At 40.5% G+C, this 16,951-nt stretch overlaps 1 protein-coding gene across 3 annotated transcripts in view; it reads left to right on the plus strand.

Moving 5' to 3' along the window:
* Positions 1-2,147: 2,147 nt before the first annotated feature.
* Tex15 (testis expressed 15, meiosis and synapsis associated) overlaps positions 2,148-16,951 on the plus strand; it is a 63,251-nt gene continuing 48,447 nt past the window's right edge. Inside the window, exons 1-2 of one of the 3 annotated variants that reach the window (XM_090353951.1) lie at positions 2,148-2,228; positions 12,684-12,759. In XM_090353951.1, coding sequence (XP_090210077.1) covers positions 12,757-12,759 — 3 coding nt within the window. In that variant the 5' untranslated portion in view covers positions 2,148-2,228; positions 12,684-12,756. Of the gene's footprint in view, positions 2,229-2,717; positions 2,784-12,683; positions 12,760-13,753; positions 13,845-16,951 lie in introns of those variants that run through there. The other 2 variants (XM_090353952.1, XM_090353953.1) reach the window with 2 other exon arrangements.

Here is a 16,951-nt window from a genome sequence, read left to right on the forward strand (position 1 = left end):
AAGAAGCCAAGGGCCGTAGGCATGGCTCAAGTGGTAGGACAACTACCTACCAAATACAAGGCCCTACCTGAAATTCCAGAACCACTGAAAAAAAAAATAAGGAAAGTGAGAAAAGAAATGACCAGAAGGGGACGGGAGTTTGGCCTAGTGGTAGAGTGCTTGCATAGCATGCACAAAGACCCAGGTTCGATTCCTCAGTACCACATACATAGCAAAAGGCCAGAAGTGGTGCTGAGGCTCAAGTGGTAGAGCTCTAGCCTTGAGAAAGTCCAAGGACAGTGCTCAGACCCTGAGCCCAAGCCCAGGACTGGCAAAAAAAAAAAGGAGGGGTGTGTATGAGGAGGAGGTGTGGGTATGGTGATGCATATTTGTAATCCCAGCTACTTAGGGAACAGAGAAAGAACAATGTTTCTGGCCAGCCTAGGAGAAAAATTAGTGAGCCTCTATTTCAAAAATAAGCCAGGCAAGGCACTGCAGGCCCATGGTCCCAACGCCTTGAAAGGTGGAGGAAGTAGGAAGATCACACCCAGGACGGGCGAAAGGCATCCCCTAACGGTGATATCTAAGCACAGGGTAAAACCTAAGCACAATAGAGATGCCAGGATGTTGGAGATGCCAGGAACATGGTACATTTGCAGAGAAAAGCTGCAAAGCCCAAGAGAATACCATGAGGGCTGTAAACGGTGAAATCACAGGGGTAAGACTTCCCAAGAAGTAGTAGTTCACATCAAGATACCACTTGTCTCAACGTGATACTACAGAATTTAATGTTTGCCTTGCAATATTTTAGTCTTATTTGGTCTCATTTCTCCATCTTGTTAAAGCAGCCTCCATTCTGTAAGAGTTAAGTTCTGAGAAATCCCCTAACTGCCTCTTCTCATGAGAACTGCAAGATACTCCATCAAATGTTTACTCAGAGAGCTAGCAAGGACATTCAAAGGTAATCTCTAGGACCGCAGCTGTGTCCCACAGCTAGCAAGGACACCTAAAACTAAACTTCTGTGGGAAACCTTACCATCAGAACAGATAAGAAACTGAGGAATGTCTCTGTGTAAAAGTTAACTAAAACATGAGGCTGTGAGACTGAAAACTAAAACTTGTTTATTCTGTACTATGAAAGCTGTGCTAATTCTGTACTTGGGGCCTCCAAGTGTCACTGGTTTCTAAGGCAGGGAGGACCAAGCTCGAGCTTGCTACTAAATGGCTCTTTGTTGCTTGCATTGGTCATGGACTCTGGTGGGTTTTCAGGGGGATTGTGAACTTTGGGCACAACACACTTAGTTCTAATCAGTAGTATAGGTTCAAGGTCAGTCTGACCCCACACTTGGCTCCCAACACATTGTGAGATAGACAAGAGCCTTTTGGAGGTGAGGGGCCCATGTTATGTAGTTTGGATGTGACATGTCTTCTGAAAAGGCTCATTTATTAGAAGTTTGGTCGCCAGCTGGTGGTGATATTTTGGGATAAATGAAACTTTAAGAGGTGGAGCCTCGTCAGAGGAATTAGGTCAGTGGGAGGCTGTTTGGATCACCACATAGGACACAGACACAGAGTTCTCTTGGCAAAGCAAACCTTTACTTCTGCAGAAGGGGACCTGTGCACCACCGGGGAGGCAGCAGACAAAGCCGTCCTGTTTTTCAACTTCAGTAGAATTGGCCTTCCCCTTTGCTCCTATTGGGCAGAACATTGACGCCATGCTCTCTGGGACTGGTTGGTAGTACCGGATGTCAAACCAGGGGGGAGAGACTGATATTTACAGTTTAGGCGGGAAACTTCGGCCGGGCAAGAATCTGGAGGAAGGACTGGCAACTCGAGGCAATGAAGATGGTGACACAGTTCGCTAGAAACTGTTATTCTAACACGGAAGGTTGCAAGAATAATAAAAGCCAGCAGGAACCATTCACTTCGCCATTGCACAAATGTTCCTCTAAGGCCTACTGTGTGCATACGGAGCATGTACTGAATGTACAGCTCCCCACAGGACATGAAACAGGCCCCCGCGACCTCAGGTCCCCCAGTTTCCGGGCCATTGCTCGGCCCGCACCCAATGCGCAGGCGCAGAACACTTCCTTCTGGCCCCGCCCTCTCCCTCGTGTGCACGTAGGCACGTAGGCACGTGGCTCGGGTCACCTGACTGAGTCCTTAAAGTTTCTGGAGCGGTGTGAGGGAGAAGGGCGCCCGGTGTGCCTTCATTCGTGAAGAGCCGAAGGAACAGAAGACAAGTCAAGGTTTGTGAGAGAGACCAGGGGTTCGGGGAGGGTTAGCAGGAAGCAATATTCCAGAAGAACGGGTAATTCTCCTGTTCGATATTGTCATTATTTGCTTCTATTTAGAAATGGTTTTGCACTGTGTTGCCAGGCTGGCCTTCAGCTGCTGGGCTTGACCAAGTTGGAGATTTTATGTGTGTGTGTGTTTTCCTGAGTGTCCTTGAACCAATTTTCCTCTTCAAATTCGCCACCTGAGACGCCTCGGCTAGCCCGGAATGCTTAAAGGCGGGAGAAGGCGGCCCGCGCTGGTTTGAGCCAGCGAGGTCTCCAGAGGGCGGGGCCGAGGGCTAGGGGGCGGGGCTTCGCTATGCCCCGCCCTCCCGTCCCGGGCTGTGACTCTTGACGCCTCCTGCCTGGCTGAGCCGCGGCTCTCGAGGTGGTGCGAGACGCTGAGCCACCCGGGCTGCCGGCGGCGCTGCATCCTCGCCCTCCACGGAGCTCGCGCTCCGACGATGCTCTCAGGCGCTGGCCGCCCGCTGTCTCGCTGCAGGAGCCGGTGGACGCAGGAGAGCTCCGGTAGGTGAGGGCGGCGCGGAGGGGCGTGAGCGGACCCAGGGCTCAGGCGGGGAGGGCCGAGGTGAAGGTCCCCCTCGCGGTCTGGCTTAGGCAGCAGAACATCACGCCCATGGAGGCGGCTGCCGCTCGTCCTAGCGCTTCGGCCGTTGTGATTGGGCTGGAGTGGGAGGTGTTGCGGGTCTGCCTTCCCTTGGCAGCTCTTGACTTCTTCATTCAACCTTTTGAATAACGTGTTGAAACTTGTCGAGTGCCGAAGTGGTGTGGATGCAGAGAAAGCCCACGGACGGCCAGTTTAATAAAAGCCGCTTACTAAGCCGCCCATGCTTAACCAGGCCACTCCCACTTCACATGCTCCCTTTGAAGCACACGCGGAGGGAGCGTTTACTAATAATGTTACTTTAACTTTTTTTTTTGCCAGTCCTGGGCTTGAGCTCAGGGCCTGAGCACTGTCCTTGGACTTTCTCAAGGCTAGAGCTCTACCACTTGAGCCTCAGCACCACTTCCGGCTTTTTTCTATGTATGTGGTGCCGAGGAATTGAACCCGGGTCTTCATGCATGCTAGGCAAGCACTTTAACCACTAGGCCAAACTCCCGGCCCAATAATGTTACTTATTAAGTGGGAAAGTTTAGGTTATTGGTATCACCCAGATCTCCCAAGATCTCACATCAGAGTTGCACTTGGGTGGCTAGTGCCAAGTGAAGCATCCCAGCACTCTAAGTGGTGACTAGTGAATTTGAGCCTGCCTCTAAGACAACAGTAGAAGTGCCACAAAATGGTAATTGGCTTTTCCCCCCGTTTTTAAATCTCCTTTTTCATAACTGCATGTATGCATAGGGAATAAAATTAGTAGCGCTTTTTTTTTTTTTTAGAAAAAAATGTCCTTGAATTGACATTTTAGAAAAGCTTATTGGTTATGGTTTCAAAGCCTGGGTTTCATCCAGAATACATAATAGCTCTTTATATTAAAAAAAAAATTTTAACAATTAAGGTTAAGGGAGTTGAGGAGTAAGGTCAGCATTGAAAAGTTTTAAACGCGCTGCCCATTGCTCATTTTCTTAAAAAGCAAAAGCCTGTTCTTAAGTATCATGCAGATATTTTAAAACTTTGAACCTTAGCTGATGATAAAGATTGCAAACATGGGAGTGGGAGTGTGTAAGCATCTTGACTACTCTCTATGCTGTTAAAATTTTATGTAATTAAAGAATTCATAGAACTCTAAAGAAATAAAAGTTCTCTGAGAAGTCTCATTGGAAGAACAGCATAACTTCTGTCTACACTCTTAAGGTGTAAACTTTAATAGCTGACAATTTCAATTTTGCTATGTATTTTGTCTTTATTATATTAATAATATATATATTAATAGTATAATATATTAAAATGTTTTACACATGAATGAAATAGAGTACTTTTACTCCAAGAAAACTGAATATGATTTTTTTCTCTAGAGTACTAGGCTACTACTTTGGCACTTGTCAACTATAAAGTTGCATGTTGTTGTATTAAAGGATGATCTAGTGTACCTAGATTGCAAAATCTTGAGGGAAAGCAGTAAACATTTTCACGAGGTTAACTTCAGAAAATTGATAATTACAATCTTTGGTAGATTAGTCTGTTTTTCTTTGCTAATTCTCTGTTATTTCTCATTGCCTTGAGGGTGGGGTGGACAGGATGATTTAGGGAATTTGAAGTGCCCTCAAGTTGCCCTGTTATGGTAGTACCCAATTATCTCTCCAATCCCTGAATATGTTGTACAACTGAAATGAGTTTTTCTCTATATTAAAGATAAAATAATCCCCCTTTCCACTCACATTTTGTTACTCTTTTTAAAATAAAAAAAGACTTTTTCGTTTTACTGTCGGAAGAACACTGATTTTTGCATGAGTTTGAAAAGTGATTTTGTAAGATAATTTATGTAATAGTTTTATAGTTCAGTAATGAGTTAGAAATTAACTATAGAAATAGCTCTGTTTTACAAGGTAAAGATACAAGGTAAACTAAGCAAAGATCACTTACATATGATCTACATAATGTAGAACCTATGTAATTACTGCCTTTTGAAATGAAGGACATCTGTTCCTGAAAGGGGAGGGTACCTGTCTTTAATTTCAACAGCTGAGACTTTGACAAAGCTGCAGTTACCGTGCCTTTGAAAATATGAAGACAATTAATTAACTCTTTTAGCCAAGCATAATTCTCACTTTGAAAAACTTTCCGAGACTATGTCCTATTGGAACTTAATTTGAGGATTTTTTTAAGGCAGTGATGCAGAGATAAATAATCATTGATTTGGATGGATAGCTTGTGAGTCTACAGTTCTAAAATGATAGCCACACTCATTTATTCACTTTTAAATGCCTTTATTTCTCTCAAACTTTTATAAGCACTTCTAAGTGTTCTGTTTTGAATATCAAGACTGTAAAGTGAGATAGAATTAAAGTAAATGGTATTTATATTAAATCAGCAGGAGCCATTGTCATCTACAAGTCTGCAGAGTGCTTAACTTGATACTGGAACTTCAGTAAGTACTTGTGTAGAGATGGAAAGGTGTTGTGGTCCACACTCAAAAAAAATAGCAATTTTAAAGTTGCACGTGACAAAATACAGGGTAAAACCCAGCAAGGCTTATCTTTTGATATTCTTGGTCTCTCTGTGAAGTATTCCTTCCTCCTAGGTATGAAGCAGAACCATCCTGGAGTAAGGGAGGAGGGAGAAAGTGACCCTTTCAGATGTTAGGGCTTACTTTGTAAAGGAATTCAGTTTCTGTGATCCACTTTGAGAAAGGGAAACAGGCTTCTGTGTTACGCTTTCAGGGAGAAAGGAACCAAAGACAGGAGGATGGAAGGGGGTCAAAATGACTGCTTCTCCTTAAGTTCAAATACTTAGAATGCCAAGTACCATACTTTGTGTTTTCTCAGTCCTAATGTTTGAAAGGCCTCCAATTATAAAGATGTGTAGATAGTGTACAATTTTTTTCTCTGGGGGAAATATGTATTCATGAAAATTTTCTAAAGCGTGTGAAGCCCTCCCCCACAGGCACACAAAACAAATTTAGTAATAGAAAAGTTAAGTTATTCTTCAGATTTATGAGCTGAAGAATCTGGATAACAAAATCTAGATTTTTGACTGCCAGGCTTTTGCTGTGCATTTGAGCTCTTTTTAATAAAACAATGTTACTCCCTAGATGAAAGAGTCATTTCAAGCTCCCATAAGCATTTTAGCTTTTTTTTGGTTTGCCTTGGAGCTTGATCTCCAGGGCACTGCCTCTGAGCTTTCTGCTCTAGGCTAGCTAGCGTTCTACCACTTTGAGCCACAGCACCACTTCTGGTTTTTCTGGTGGCTAGTTGAAAATACACGTCTCTAGTCCTCTTACCAAGGCAGGCTCTGAGCCACGGTCCTCATATCTCAGCCTTCGGAGTATCCAGGATTACAGGTGTGAGCTATCAGCCCATCACATCCCATAAAGCATTTTAATGTAAGATCTTAAGAATGAGAAAATTGAAAGGTATATGGCTGGAGATGTGGTTCAAGTGGTAGCCTGCCAGCTTAGTTAGCTCAAGACCCTGAGTTCAACCCTCAGTACAGCCCTAAAAAAAGGAAAGAGATGGGAAAACTTACCAATATGTGTGTGTACATACACATGAAAATATTACTGTGATCTTTGTACCACTAATAAAGCAAGTCATAATGGGGGCAAAGCTTTTATTTTTTAAAAAACCCTGCAAATTATTTGCTAGTATAATTATATAGGGTAATATGGTCAGAGAATGAACTTATCTTTACTTTTTACTTTTCTTGTGTGCTGGTCCAGGGACTTGAACTCACTTCAGTTTTATGCTCAAGGCTAGTTTTACCACTTGAACCACAGCTTCACTTTCATCTTTTTGCTGGTTATTTGAAGGGTCTCATGGACTTTCGTGCCAGGGCCAGGAGTTTGGCCTAGTGGTAGAGTGCATGCCTATCGTGCAAGCTGGAAGTGGTGCTGTGGCTCAAGTGGCAGATTGCTAGCCTTGAGAAAAGCCCAAGGATAGTGCTCAGGCCCTGAGTTCAAGCCTTACGACTAGCAAAAAAAAAATACTGCTATAAAAGTCAAGAAAAAAATTTTAAGTTTATGTTTGCCAGGGATGCTATAGATGTTACACTCAATTTTAGTAATGGGACTAATAATCAAATAATCAAGTTTTGGCTTTTAGGTTTTTTAAATTCTTTATATTACTTTGTGTAATTCCTACCATATTTCAATATTTTAGACATGTTTAAATTGCTATGAAGAGTATTTGGGAAATTTGTTAGAAAACTCGGCTCTTTAAGGGCTGGTAGTTTGGCCTAGTGGTAAGAATGCTTGCCTAGCATGCACAAAGGCCTGGGTTTGATTCCTCCTTACCACATACATAGTACCACATACATAGAAAAAAGCTGGAAGTGGTGCTGAGGCTCAAGTGGTAGAACTCTAGCTTTGAGAAAGTCCAAGGACAGTGCTCAGGCCCTGAGCTCAAGCCCAGGATTGGCAAAAAAAAAAAAAGAGTGCTTGTCTAGCATGCACGAAGACCCAGATTTGGTTATTTGGTACCACATATATAGAAAAAGCCAGAAGTGGTGCAGTGGCTCAAGTAGTAGAGTCTAAGGACAGTGCTCAGGCTCTGAGTTCAAGTCCTGGGGCTGGCAAAAAATAAAAAGCCTGGAGCTAGAACTTTAAAGTGATTGTGATGTTCAAATATACAAATTATATGAAAACTGTTTCTTTTTTGTGTTATGATGGCTGGGCAAGGGTTCTACCACTTTTACTAAGCCAACAACTATTTTATTTGTTTTGTTTTGTTATTGTTGTGTGTACATGTTGGTCTTAGGACTTGAACTCAGGTCCTGGCCACTGTCTCTGAGCTTTTTTGCTCAAGGTGAATCCTCTTATCACTTGAGCTATTGCTCCACTTCTGGATTTTTGGTAGTTAATTGAAGAGTCTCATGGACTTTATTGCCGGGACTGTTTTCAAACCTGATCCTCAAATCTTAGCCTTTTAAGTAGCTAGGATTACAGGTATGGCCACTAGCACCCAGCTTAGCTCTTGTTTTTGTTTGTAAGGTGAGGCTCTTGCAAACTTTGTTAGGCTGACCTCAAACTTGAGATCCTTTTGCCTCTGTCTCCTCCATAGCTAGGATCAGAGAGAGTGTTCCATTATGCTTGGCTTAAAATTCATTGATGTCACGTTCATAAGAAGGCATGTTATTAATTGTTGTGATATGAAAGAAGAGAGGTATGTGGTGGGTTGTTAGTGTCTCAGACTTAAATTGATTGAAAACCTAAGGGTTGGAGGTATGCCTCAATTGGTAGACTACCACCTGAATTGCAAATTGGAGGTCCTGAATTCAAATTCCAGAATTGCCAAAATAAAAAATTCTCCCCTTTTATTGAAGAACATATAATAAACTTATTTTAGGGATTATAATAGTATGTTACTAAGTTTTTCTCCATGGACTCCATTATAAAGTAAGATAGCTACTTTTTTTTTTTTTTGACTTGAACTTAGGGAGTGAGCACTGGCCAAAGCTTCTTTTGCTCAAAGCAAGTTCTTTGCCACTTGAGCCACATTGCTGCTTCCAGCCTTTTCTGTTTATGTAGCACTGAAGAATCGATCCCAGAGTTTATGAATGCTAGGCAAGCACTCTACCACTAAGCCACATTACCAGCTCCAATAGTTACTTTTTAAAATAGCTTAGCTGTGTGTAGAGTAGCACACAGGTTTAGTAATACCAGCACTCAGTAGGCTGAAGCAGAAGATTCTCAAGTTTGGCCTCTAGCTTGAGGCCAACCTGGGCTACACAGATTCATCTAAAATACAAAACAAAAATCATACTGGTCATTTGTTCTTAACTTCAGGTTCAAGTAATTATGAAAGGTAAATGATTTATCATGCCATTATGCTTAGAAAAAATGTAACTACTGTACCATTTTTGGACTAACAGCTAACTTACTATTTTTTATAATATTTTTAAAACAACAGGAACTTTTTTTGTTTGTTTGGGATTTTTTTTTTTTGGTGGGTCACAGGGCGTGAACTCAGCCTAGGTGCTGTCCCAGAGCTCTTCAGCTCAAGAAGGCTAACATCCTACCCTTGAGCCAAGCCCCACTTCCCAGAGGTTAACTGGAGATAAGAGTCTCAGGACCTTTTGTGCCTGGGCTAGCTTTGAACCTTGATCCTCAGATCTCAGCCTCCTGAGTAGCTAGGATTACAGGCATGAGCCACCACATCCGGCTAAGAGGAAGTTTTTGAATGACAAAATTGACTCATTAACATTACAGGGAAGTCTAAGCAATACTTTTTTTTTCTTTTTCCTTTTTTTTTTTTGCCATGCCTGGGCTTCAGCTCAGGGCCTGAGCACTGCCTTTGGAGTTTCTCAAGGCTAGAGCTCTACCACTTGAGCCTCAGCACCACTTCTGGCATTTTCTATATATGTGGTACCAAGAAATTGAACCCATAGCTTTGTGCATGCTAAGCAAGTCCTCTACCACTAGGCACACTCCTGGCCCTGAGATGACCAATTTCAGAAGTTTATTTTTAAGTAACTGATAGGTTTCCTATAATGATTTTAGATAAGGCTATTTTATTTCTACTTTTCCAAGAGTTCTATGTTATTCATTCCCTTGAAAATTGTGTCATCTTTAATCATCTGATTATTCCTTGTATTTCCCTAAAGTCTTCTAAACAGTCTCATAACAATGACAGATTAGCCACTAATCTTACCTCCAACAGGAAAACTCCTTTTTGTATATAATTTCCATCTCCTGAACACAGAATGCATCAGTTTAGGATTAAGTTGATCAGTGTATTTCTCATTTCTTAACAGCTTAGTAGAATAATTACTTTACAAATTTTATAGCCTTGTAGTCACATATCTAATACCTAGGGTCTTGGCAAGGAAATCATCTCTTCGTGTTTATCTGCACAGGAAAGGCAAAGTAGTGACTCTTTGACATTCTAAGTAGTTTTTATCTAATATTTTTAACAGTTAATTTTTTTCATTTTTTCAATCTTTATTGAAACCGTGATGAGGGCTAGGAGCATGGCCTAGTTACTTGCCTAGCATGCACAACGCCCTGGGTGTTATGGCTCAAGTGGTAGAGCACTAGTCGTGAGAAAGCCCAAGAACAGCACCTACACCCTGAGTTCAAGCCCCAGGACTGGCAAAAAAGAAAAGGTAATGAGCAGAGGGATTACATTACATAAGTAAGGCAATGAACACATTTGTTTTTAAACACAACACAGTTAACTTAAAAGAGAAGGTATAGCTTTGTTTTCCTCCACAGAAGGATCTAGTTGTAATTAGTACTTAGACTTTACAATAATCCTGATATGTCAAAGGGTAAATGAACCCAAATAATCATTTTTGGAGTGGAATATCTTAAAAGTTTACTCCATGACTGAGTAGTTCTAGTTCAGTCAAACCAAGCCAGATATCCATTGAAGTATACAGTAGGAGTGGAGAATTGAAGCATTGAGCTGATTTTACATCTTTCTCTGACATCAGATGACCTGTATATCTGTTTGTGGAACTTGATCTAGTTCTACCATGGCTTATAGACGACACAGGAGAGTCCTCCCTGGAGACTCCTTAACTTTAATTATCCTCCTGGTGAAAAGCAGCTGGACCTGGAGTACTCTTTCACATAGCCTAGGCTCTTGGGGTAGTCTTTTAAGCATGTAAATTACTTTTAATTTTATTCTCATTTGATATGTATAATTAGAGGATTCCTTTTAGGTCTAGAGAAGAGCCTACCCCAATTGTTTTTGAAAGAAGTCCATGAATACAGTATGCAACATTAAAACAAAGACTTTTCAAATTACCACAAAATTATGGAAATAAGAGATGAACCACAGATTTTTATCCCTTTGCCAGTCCATTGCTTTCATATATTGTCTATATTATCACTAAATTTGTGTATACTAGGAATTAGGTGATCTATGTTATTTGTATGTAGACAGGCTTACCCTGTTCCTTACGGTATTCCATATAATTGTTGGCTTTCACAGTTCTTTTCTGCTTCCTTGTCTTTTACTGTCTGCAGTATGACTGGTTACTTAATACTTTAATAAGTATTTATTAAATGAATTGCTACCTCCATACACTTAAAGAAAAAGCAAAACCTATGTTTGCTTTTGTCTCATACCGTCATCTGTAGGTGATTTAAACCTAGAAATGAGGTAGCCAGCTGAGAACCTTTCGTCATTATAGTGACTGACATTGGCTCAGAGAGTTTACTCTAAAAGAGGAAGAAAGCATTATTGAGTAATGTTTCCCTCATAATTTAGATAAGTGGATCTCAACCTGTATCAGCCTAGACCACTAGTCAGACCACAGTTTGTTGTGCTTAGAACACCTAAGTAGGTCTAAGTAAAGGTTTTGTTTGTATTGCTAGCAAGTTTCTAGATGATGCTGGTGCTGCTGGTCTAGAGTCCACAGTTTGAGAACTACTGCTGTCCTTTAGTTCCCTAAACTAGAAGAACAGATGATTTCATTAATCTTTCTTTTAGGCCTTTCTGCTTATACAGCCAATGAGTATAAGTATAATATACACTTAGTTGGGCCTAGTGGTAGAGTGCTTGCCTTAGCATTCACAAAACCTTGGGTTGAATTCCTTGGTGCCGTATATACAGAAAAAGCCAGAAGTGGTGTTGTGGCTAAAGTGGTAAAGTGATAGTCTTGAGCAAAAAGAGCTCAAGACCCAAAAGAGCCCAGGCCCTGAGTTCAAGCTCCTGGACTGGCAATAATAATACCAATTTTGATCCTAAAATGAGACACTATATATAAGACCTACACACAGTACATAGCTGAGACACTGTGTATAAGATACCTACACACCATATACAGCATATATTGTAACTGTTCACAGTGATGAAGTGTTGGAGCAAAAGTAGCAGTTCTTAATTTTATTTATTTATTTTGGTGGGTCATGGCACTTGAACTCGGCCTGAGAGCTGTCCCTGAGCTCTTCAGCTCAAGGCTACCACCCTATCCTTGAGCCAAGACCCACTTCCCATTTTTTTCTAGAGGTTATTTGGGGATAAGAGTCTCAGGTCCTTTTGTGCCTGGGTTGGCTTTGAACCTTGATCCTCAAACCTCAGCCTCTTGAGTAGCTAGGATTACAGGTGTAAGCCACCACACCTGGCTCAGTTCTTAATTTCTGCTAGCGCAGAAGGTCTGTGACCCTCACTGTTCCTCATCTGTTGAAAAAAAAACTCTAGAGCAAGCTTATTTGCTGCCATAATATCATTTTCTCCGTTGGAGTTTGAATAAGACAGATGAGCTCAGAGTGAAACTGAATAGTAGGTGAAATTATACTGAAGGAAAGAGAAAATGAGAAAACATGGATTGAGTGTGAGAGAAAAGGAATTCAGACCTTGAGAAAATGGATTCCTCCTTTTCCCTTACAAGAAACAAGAATAAGCCAAGCACAGTAGCTTTAACTGAAGAGCTTTAAGGATAACACCCAGGCAGAGATCAAGCCCCATGATCCACTTAAAAAAGAAACAAAGAAACAAGAATAAAAGAGGGCTGGGAAAAAAAACAGGAGGGGGGAAAATGAATACAGACGACAATAAAGGCATAATTCTGAGTTGGAAGCCAGGAACTCATAACTCTAATCCTAGCTACTTGGGAGGCTGATCTGATAAACATGGTTTGAAGTCAGCCCAGGCGTTACAAATTCAAGATTCTTATTCAGTTAAACAGGAAGCCATAACTAGAGGTGTGTAACTCAAGTGCTAGAATGCCAGCTGTGAGTGAAAATAGCTGAAAGTGTGAAGTTCTGTGTTCAAGTGTCAGTACTGCCCCCACTCCCGTTGAAAAGACACAACCCTGGGAGAAATTTTTGCCATAATTCTCTATTTCTTTTTCATTTTAAATAGATATTCCTTTATCATTTTTCATGTATGGACTGAGTCCTGATCGTAATTGTATGATCCTCGATACAGTTGAAGAATGGTAAGTATTTTATTTCAGCTTAGTTTAGTTTATTGTCATGGTGATGCAAAGAGGTAATGCGTACATTACTTCTTGAACATTGTTACCCCTTCACATATTTTTCTTCCAGCTTCCCTCCCCTCACCCCCTCCTAAGTTGTAAAGTTCATTTCCAACATATTGTCCTGTGAATATCACTGTTACATTGGTTCAATGGCTTTTTTACTATGGTACCTTACAATGTGACTATTTTTTCAATCTACATTTTGGAAAATGCGTTTAGTTTACAACTGATTGATTTGACTGTAAAATAAGATACATGAGGCTAGGATTGTGCCCTAGTGTTAGACTGCTTACCTAGTATACCCAAGCCCTTGGGTTTGATTCCTCGGTACCACTTACACACACAAAAAAAAAGCCTTGAGAAAGCTCAAGGGCAGTGTCCAAGCCCTGAGTTAAAGCCCCAGCACTAGCAAAATAAATAAAAACAAAAAAACATACATGAATAGTATTTATTGTACATTGGCATAATTATAATGTATAAACATCCTTAAAGTAAATTTTTATTGGATAATATCTTAATTCATCTGGGCTGTTATACTGTAAACTAGGAAAATAAACTTACTTTGCATTCAAAATGGTTATTGATTTTAAGAAACATACAGGTTGTACTATAAAATAAGTATCAATATAATATAGTCATCCTCACAAGTGTTATATTGACATTACAAGTATATATTCCTTTTTTTCTGGTAGTGAATTCAAATAACTACTGAAATTGCTGTGTAGTTGTTGTAAGCCATTGTCTCTGAAACACAGTGATGAGCTCCCAGAGAAATAGAACTGAACTTTAATACTGGTTTAATTTCTCCAGAAATTGCATAGGGCAGGAGCTCGCTCTAAAATTTAAAACTCTGAGATTAATAGTGACATTGTAAACCAGAAAATGAAATGGTCTAATAACTTTCTTTTTTTTTTTTTTTTTTTTTGGTTGATTGTGGACTAACTCTGGGCCTGGGTGCTGTCCCTGTGGTCTTCAGCTCAAGGCTAGTGCTCTACCACGTGAGCCATAGTGCCACTTAGGATTTTCTGGCAGTTTAATTGGAGGTAAGAGTCTCACAGACTTTCATGCCCAGACTGGCTTTGAACCTTGATCCTCAGATTTCATCTTTCTGAGTAACTAGGATTACTGGCATGAGCCACCAGCACCAAGTTTGGTCTGATAAGTCTTAACAGCCATTTTAAGTATAACTGAAAGTGCAAATGGCTATTATTGTGTATTCTTTGCTATTCATTTTTTTTAAAACTTTTTATTATAAAGGTGACATACATAGGGGTTAAAATTATGTAAATCAGGTAAAGGTATTCACCATTTTTCCTGTATGTACACTGTGTACTCACCCCTGCTGCCACTTGAGCTTGGTGTTTTGGAGGTATAGACTCACAGGCTTTCCTACTCTGGCTGACTTTGAACTATGATCCTTTTATCTCAGCCTCCTTATACTAATAGGATTCTAGGCACAAGCCACTAACACTCATTTGCTACTAAATTGCAAATTCATGGTTTTTTTTAAAATAATAACTTTTACTATGTAGAATATTGAGGGGAGCTAGGTGCCAGTGGCTCACACCTGTAATCCTATTTAGGAGGCTGACATCTGAGGATCACAGTTCAAAGCCAGCCTAGGCACTAATGTTCATGAGATTCTTATCTCCAGTTAACCACTAGAAAACCAGAAGTGGTGCTATAGCTCTAGTGATAAGAGTGCTAGCTTTAAGCTGAAATGCTCAGAGACCCAGGCCGAGTTCAACCCCCACCACCAACCAACCAAAAAAAAAGTCTGAGAAGGAAAAGGAAGCTCTGTAGTCATTATTATCCTACATTAGTCTTTATGGATGTCCTTTTTTGCCCAGTTTTAAGCCACCTATAGCCAAATCTCAAATTTGACCATGAAAGAAAATAAAGTACAGGCTTTCATAAGTTCAGTACAATGTAACTGAACTTTATTGTATATTCATGAAATATTACATGCAAATCATTGAGTAAACTACACATTTTCATACATTAGACTGTCTCCTAATAATGGATTCATAGATGTCAAATCTGTCAGTAAGAAAAAATAATCTGATGTTCATCCAGATGCTCTTGAATGACTGAATTGTCCACTAATGTAAAATACTGATGTTGAGGAAAATTCTCAGGCTCTTCAGGAAACTTGGTTTCAAGATTCCAGTCAAGCTGGGAGTTTGGCCTAGTGGTAGAGTGCTTGCCTAGCATGAATGAAGGCCTGAGTTCAATTCCTAAGTACCACATAAATAGAAAAAAACAGAAATGGTGCTGTGGCCCAAGTGGTAAGCTCTTGCTTTGAGAAAGCCCAAGGACAGTACTCCAGTCCTGAGCTCAAGCCAGGACTGGCAAAAATAAAGCAAAACAAAACAAAAAATAAGCAAGCTTCAAGTCACTGAAAAACTGTATGGTTTAACTCATCTTCAACTCCCCCATTCCTGTCACCAAGTTGACAGATGCATATTGACATTTGACATTTTTTGCATGTTTAAATAGTTGCTTGGAACATATGCATATATACATACATAAATATATATAAATAAACTTTATATGAACTCTGTCCTATTCATATTAATCCTAATTGTTTTGATTGTGACTTACTGGCTAAAGACCAGTGCAATTCGACACGTAGAAAATCTTCTAAAAGGCCTACCAGGGGCTGGGAGCATGGCCTAATGGTAGAATGCTTGCTTTGAAAAAAGCGTACAGTGCCCAGGCCCACGTTCAAGCCCCAGGACTTGCCGAAAAAAAAAAAAAAAGGAGAGAGAGAAAAAAAAGCATACCAGTACATTTGGGGTGCTATAACAAAATACCATGAATCAAGTAACTCAGAAAAACCCAAATTATTTCTCACTGGGAAGTCTAAGATCAAGCTGCTGACAGATTCAGTATCATAAGGGATTGCTTTCTGGTTCAGTTCATAGACACGTTGTCTTGTTGCTCTGGTTTTACAAAGGAAGACCTTTGGAGTCTTTATAATCCCATTCCTGGTGGTACCACCTCTCAAGACCTCTATCATCTTCTTAAATGACCTATATCCAGATACCTTTAGGCTCTCTTATAACAGTTTTATATGTTCTTATGTTTCGATCTTTGATCCTCTTTGAGTTAATTTTACACATAGTTTAAAGATCCAGCTTCATTCTTTTACATGTGGATAGCTAATTAACTTAGTACTACTTGTTGCAAGTGTATTCCCACTGGAGGAGTGACTTCCAAATCACCATGACATCCTTGAGGAACATCATTTTACTGCAGGAATAAGTGAGAGTTATTTGGGGGTCTTTATTCCAGTCCATTGTTCTAGTTGTGTCTTTCTACAAATACTAGGATCCAAGGAATATGATCTTAGGGAAATATACCAGTATGTGTTGGGGAGGAGAGAGTTGCAGATGTGTAAGTGTATTTATTATAATCAATTGTAAGATAACTCAGAGCAAAAGAGAATCAGGCTAAACACAAGATTTTTCAAATTCCAGATACAAAGTATTTAAAGAAAGAATTAGACTAAAATGGTGGGGGGGAAGCTTCATATCAGTGGTTCACACCTGTAATTGTAATAACTCTAGAGGCTGAAATCTGAGGATGTAGTTGGAAGCCTACCCAGGCATGGAAATCTTTATCAGTATAAGGCCAAAAATGGACCTGTGGCTCAAGTGGTAGAGTACGAGCCTTGAGTACAAAAACTCAGAGACAGTGCCAGGACCTGTGTCCATAATCCTCCTCCCCCACTAAATGTGAATAAACAAGTTAAAATAACCAAAAATAATTATATTTTAAAATAGTGCCAGCCCTGGTGGCTTATGCCTGTAATCCTAGCTACTCAGGAGGCTGAGATCTGAGGATCAAGGTTCAAAGCCAGCCCAGCATTGTAAAGCCAAGCTGTGAGACTCTTTATCTCCAATTAATCTCTAGAAAATGGGAAATGGCTCAAGGGTAGGGTGCTAGCCTTCAGCTGAAGAGCTCAGTGACATCACCCAGGCCCAGGGGTAGGAGCTGAAGAGCTCAGGGACAGCTCCCAGGCCCAGAGTTCAAGCCCCATGAACCCCCCCTCCAAAAGAAAGAAAATAGTGTTAACTTTCAAATGTCAGTGGTCTTGCCACAGACTAGACCTAACTAATGAAACAGTGAGATGTTAGATTTTTTA

This window comes from Megascapheus bottae, chromosome 20 (genome assembly GCF_031878675.1).
Source record: "Megascapheus bottae isolate mThoBot1 chromosome 20, mThoBot2.hap1, whole genome shotgun sequence".
NCBI lineage: Eukaryota > Metazoa > Chordata > Mammalia > Rodentia > Geomyidae > Megascapheus > Megascapheus bottae.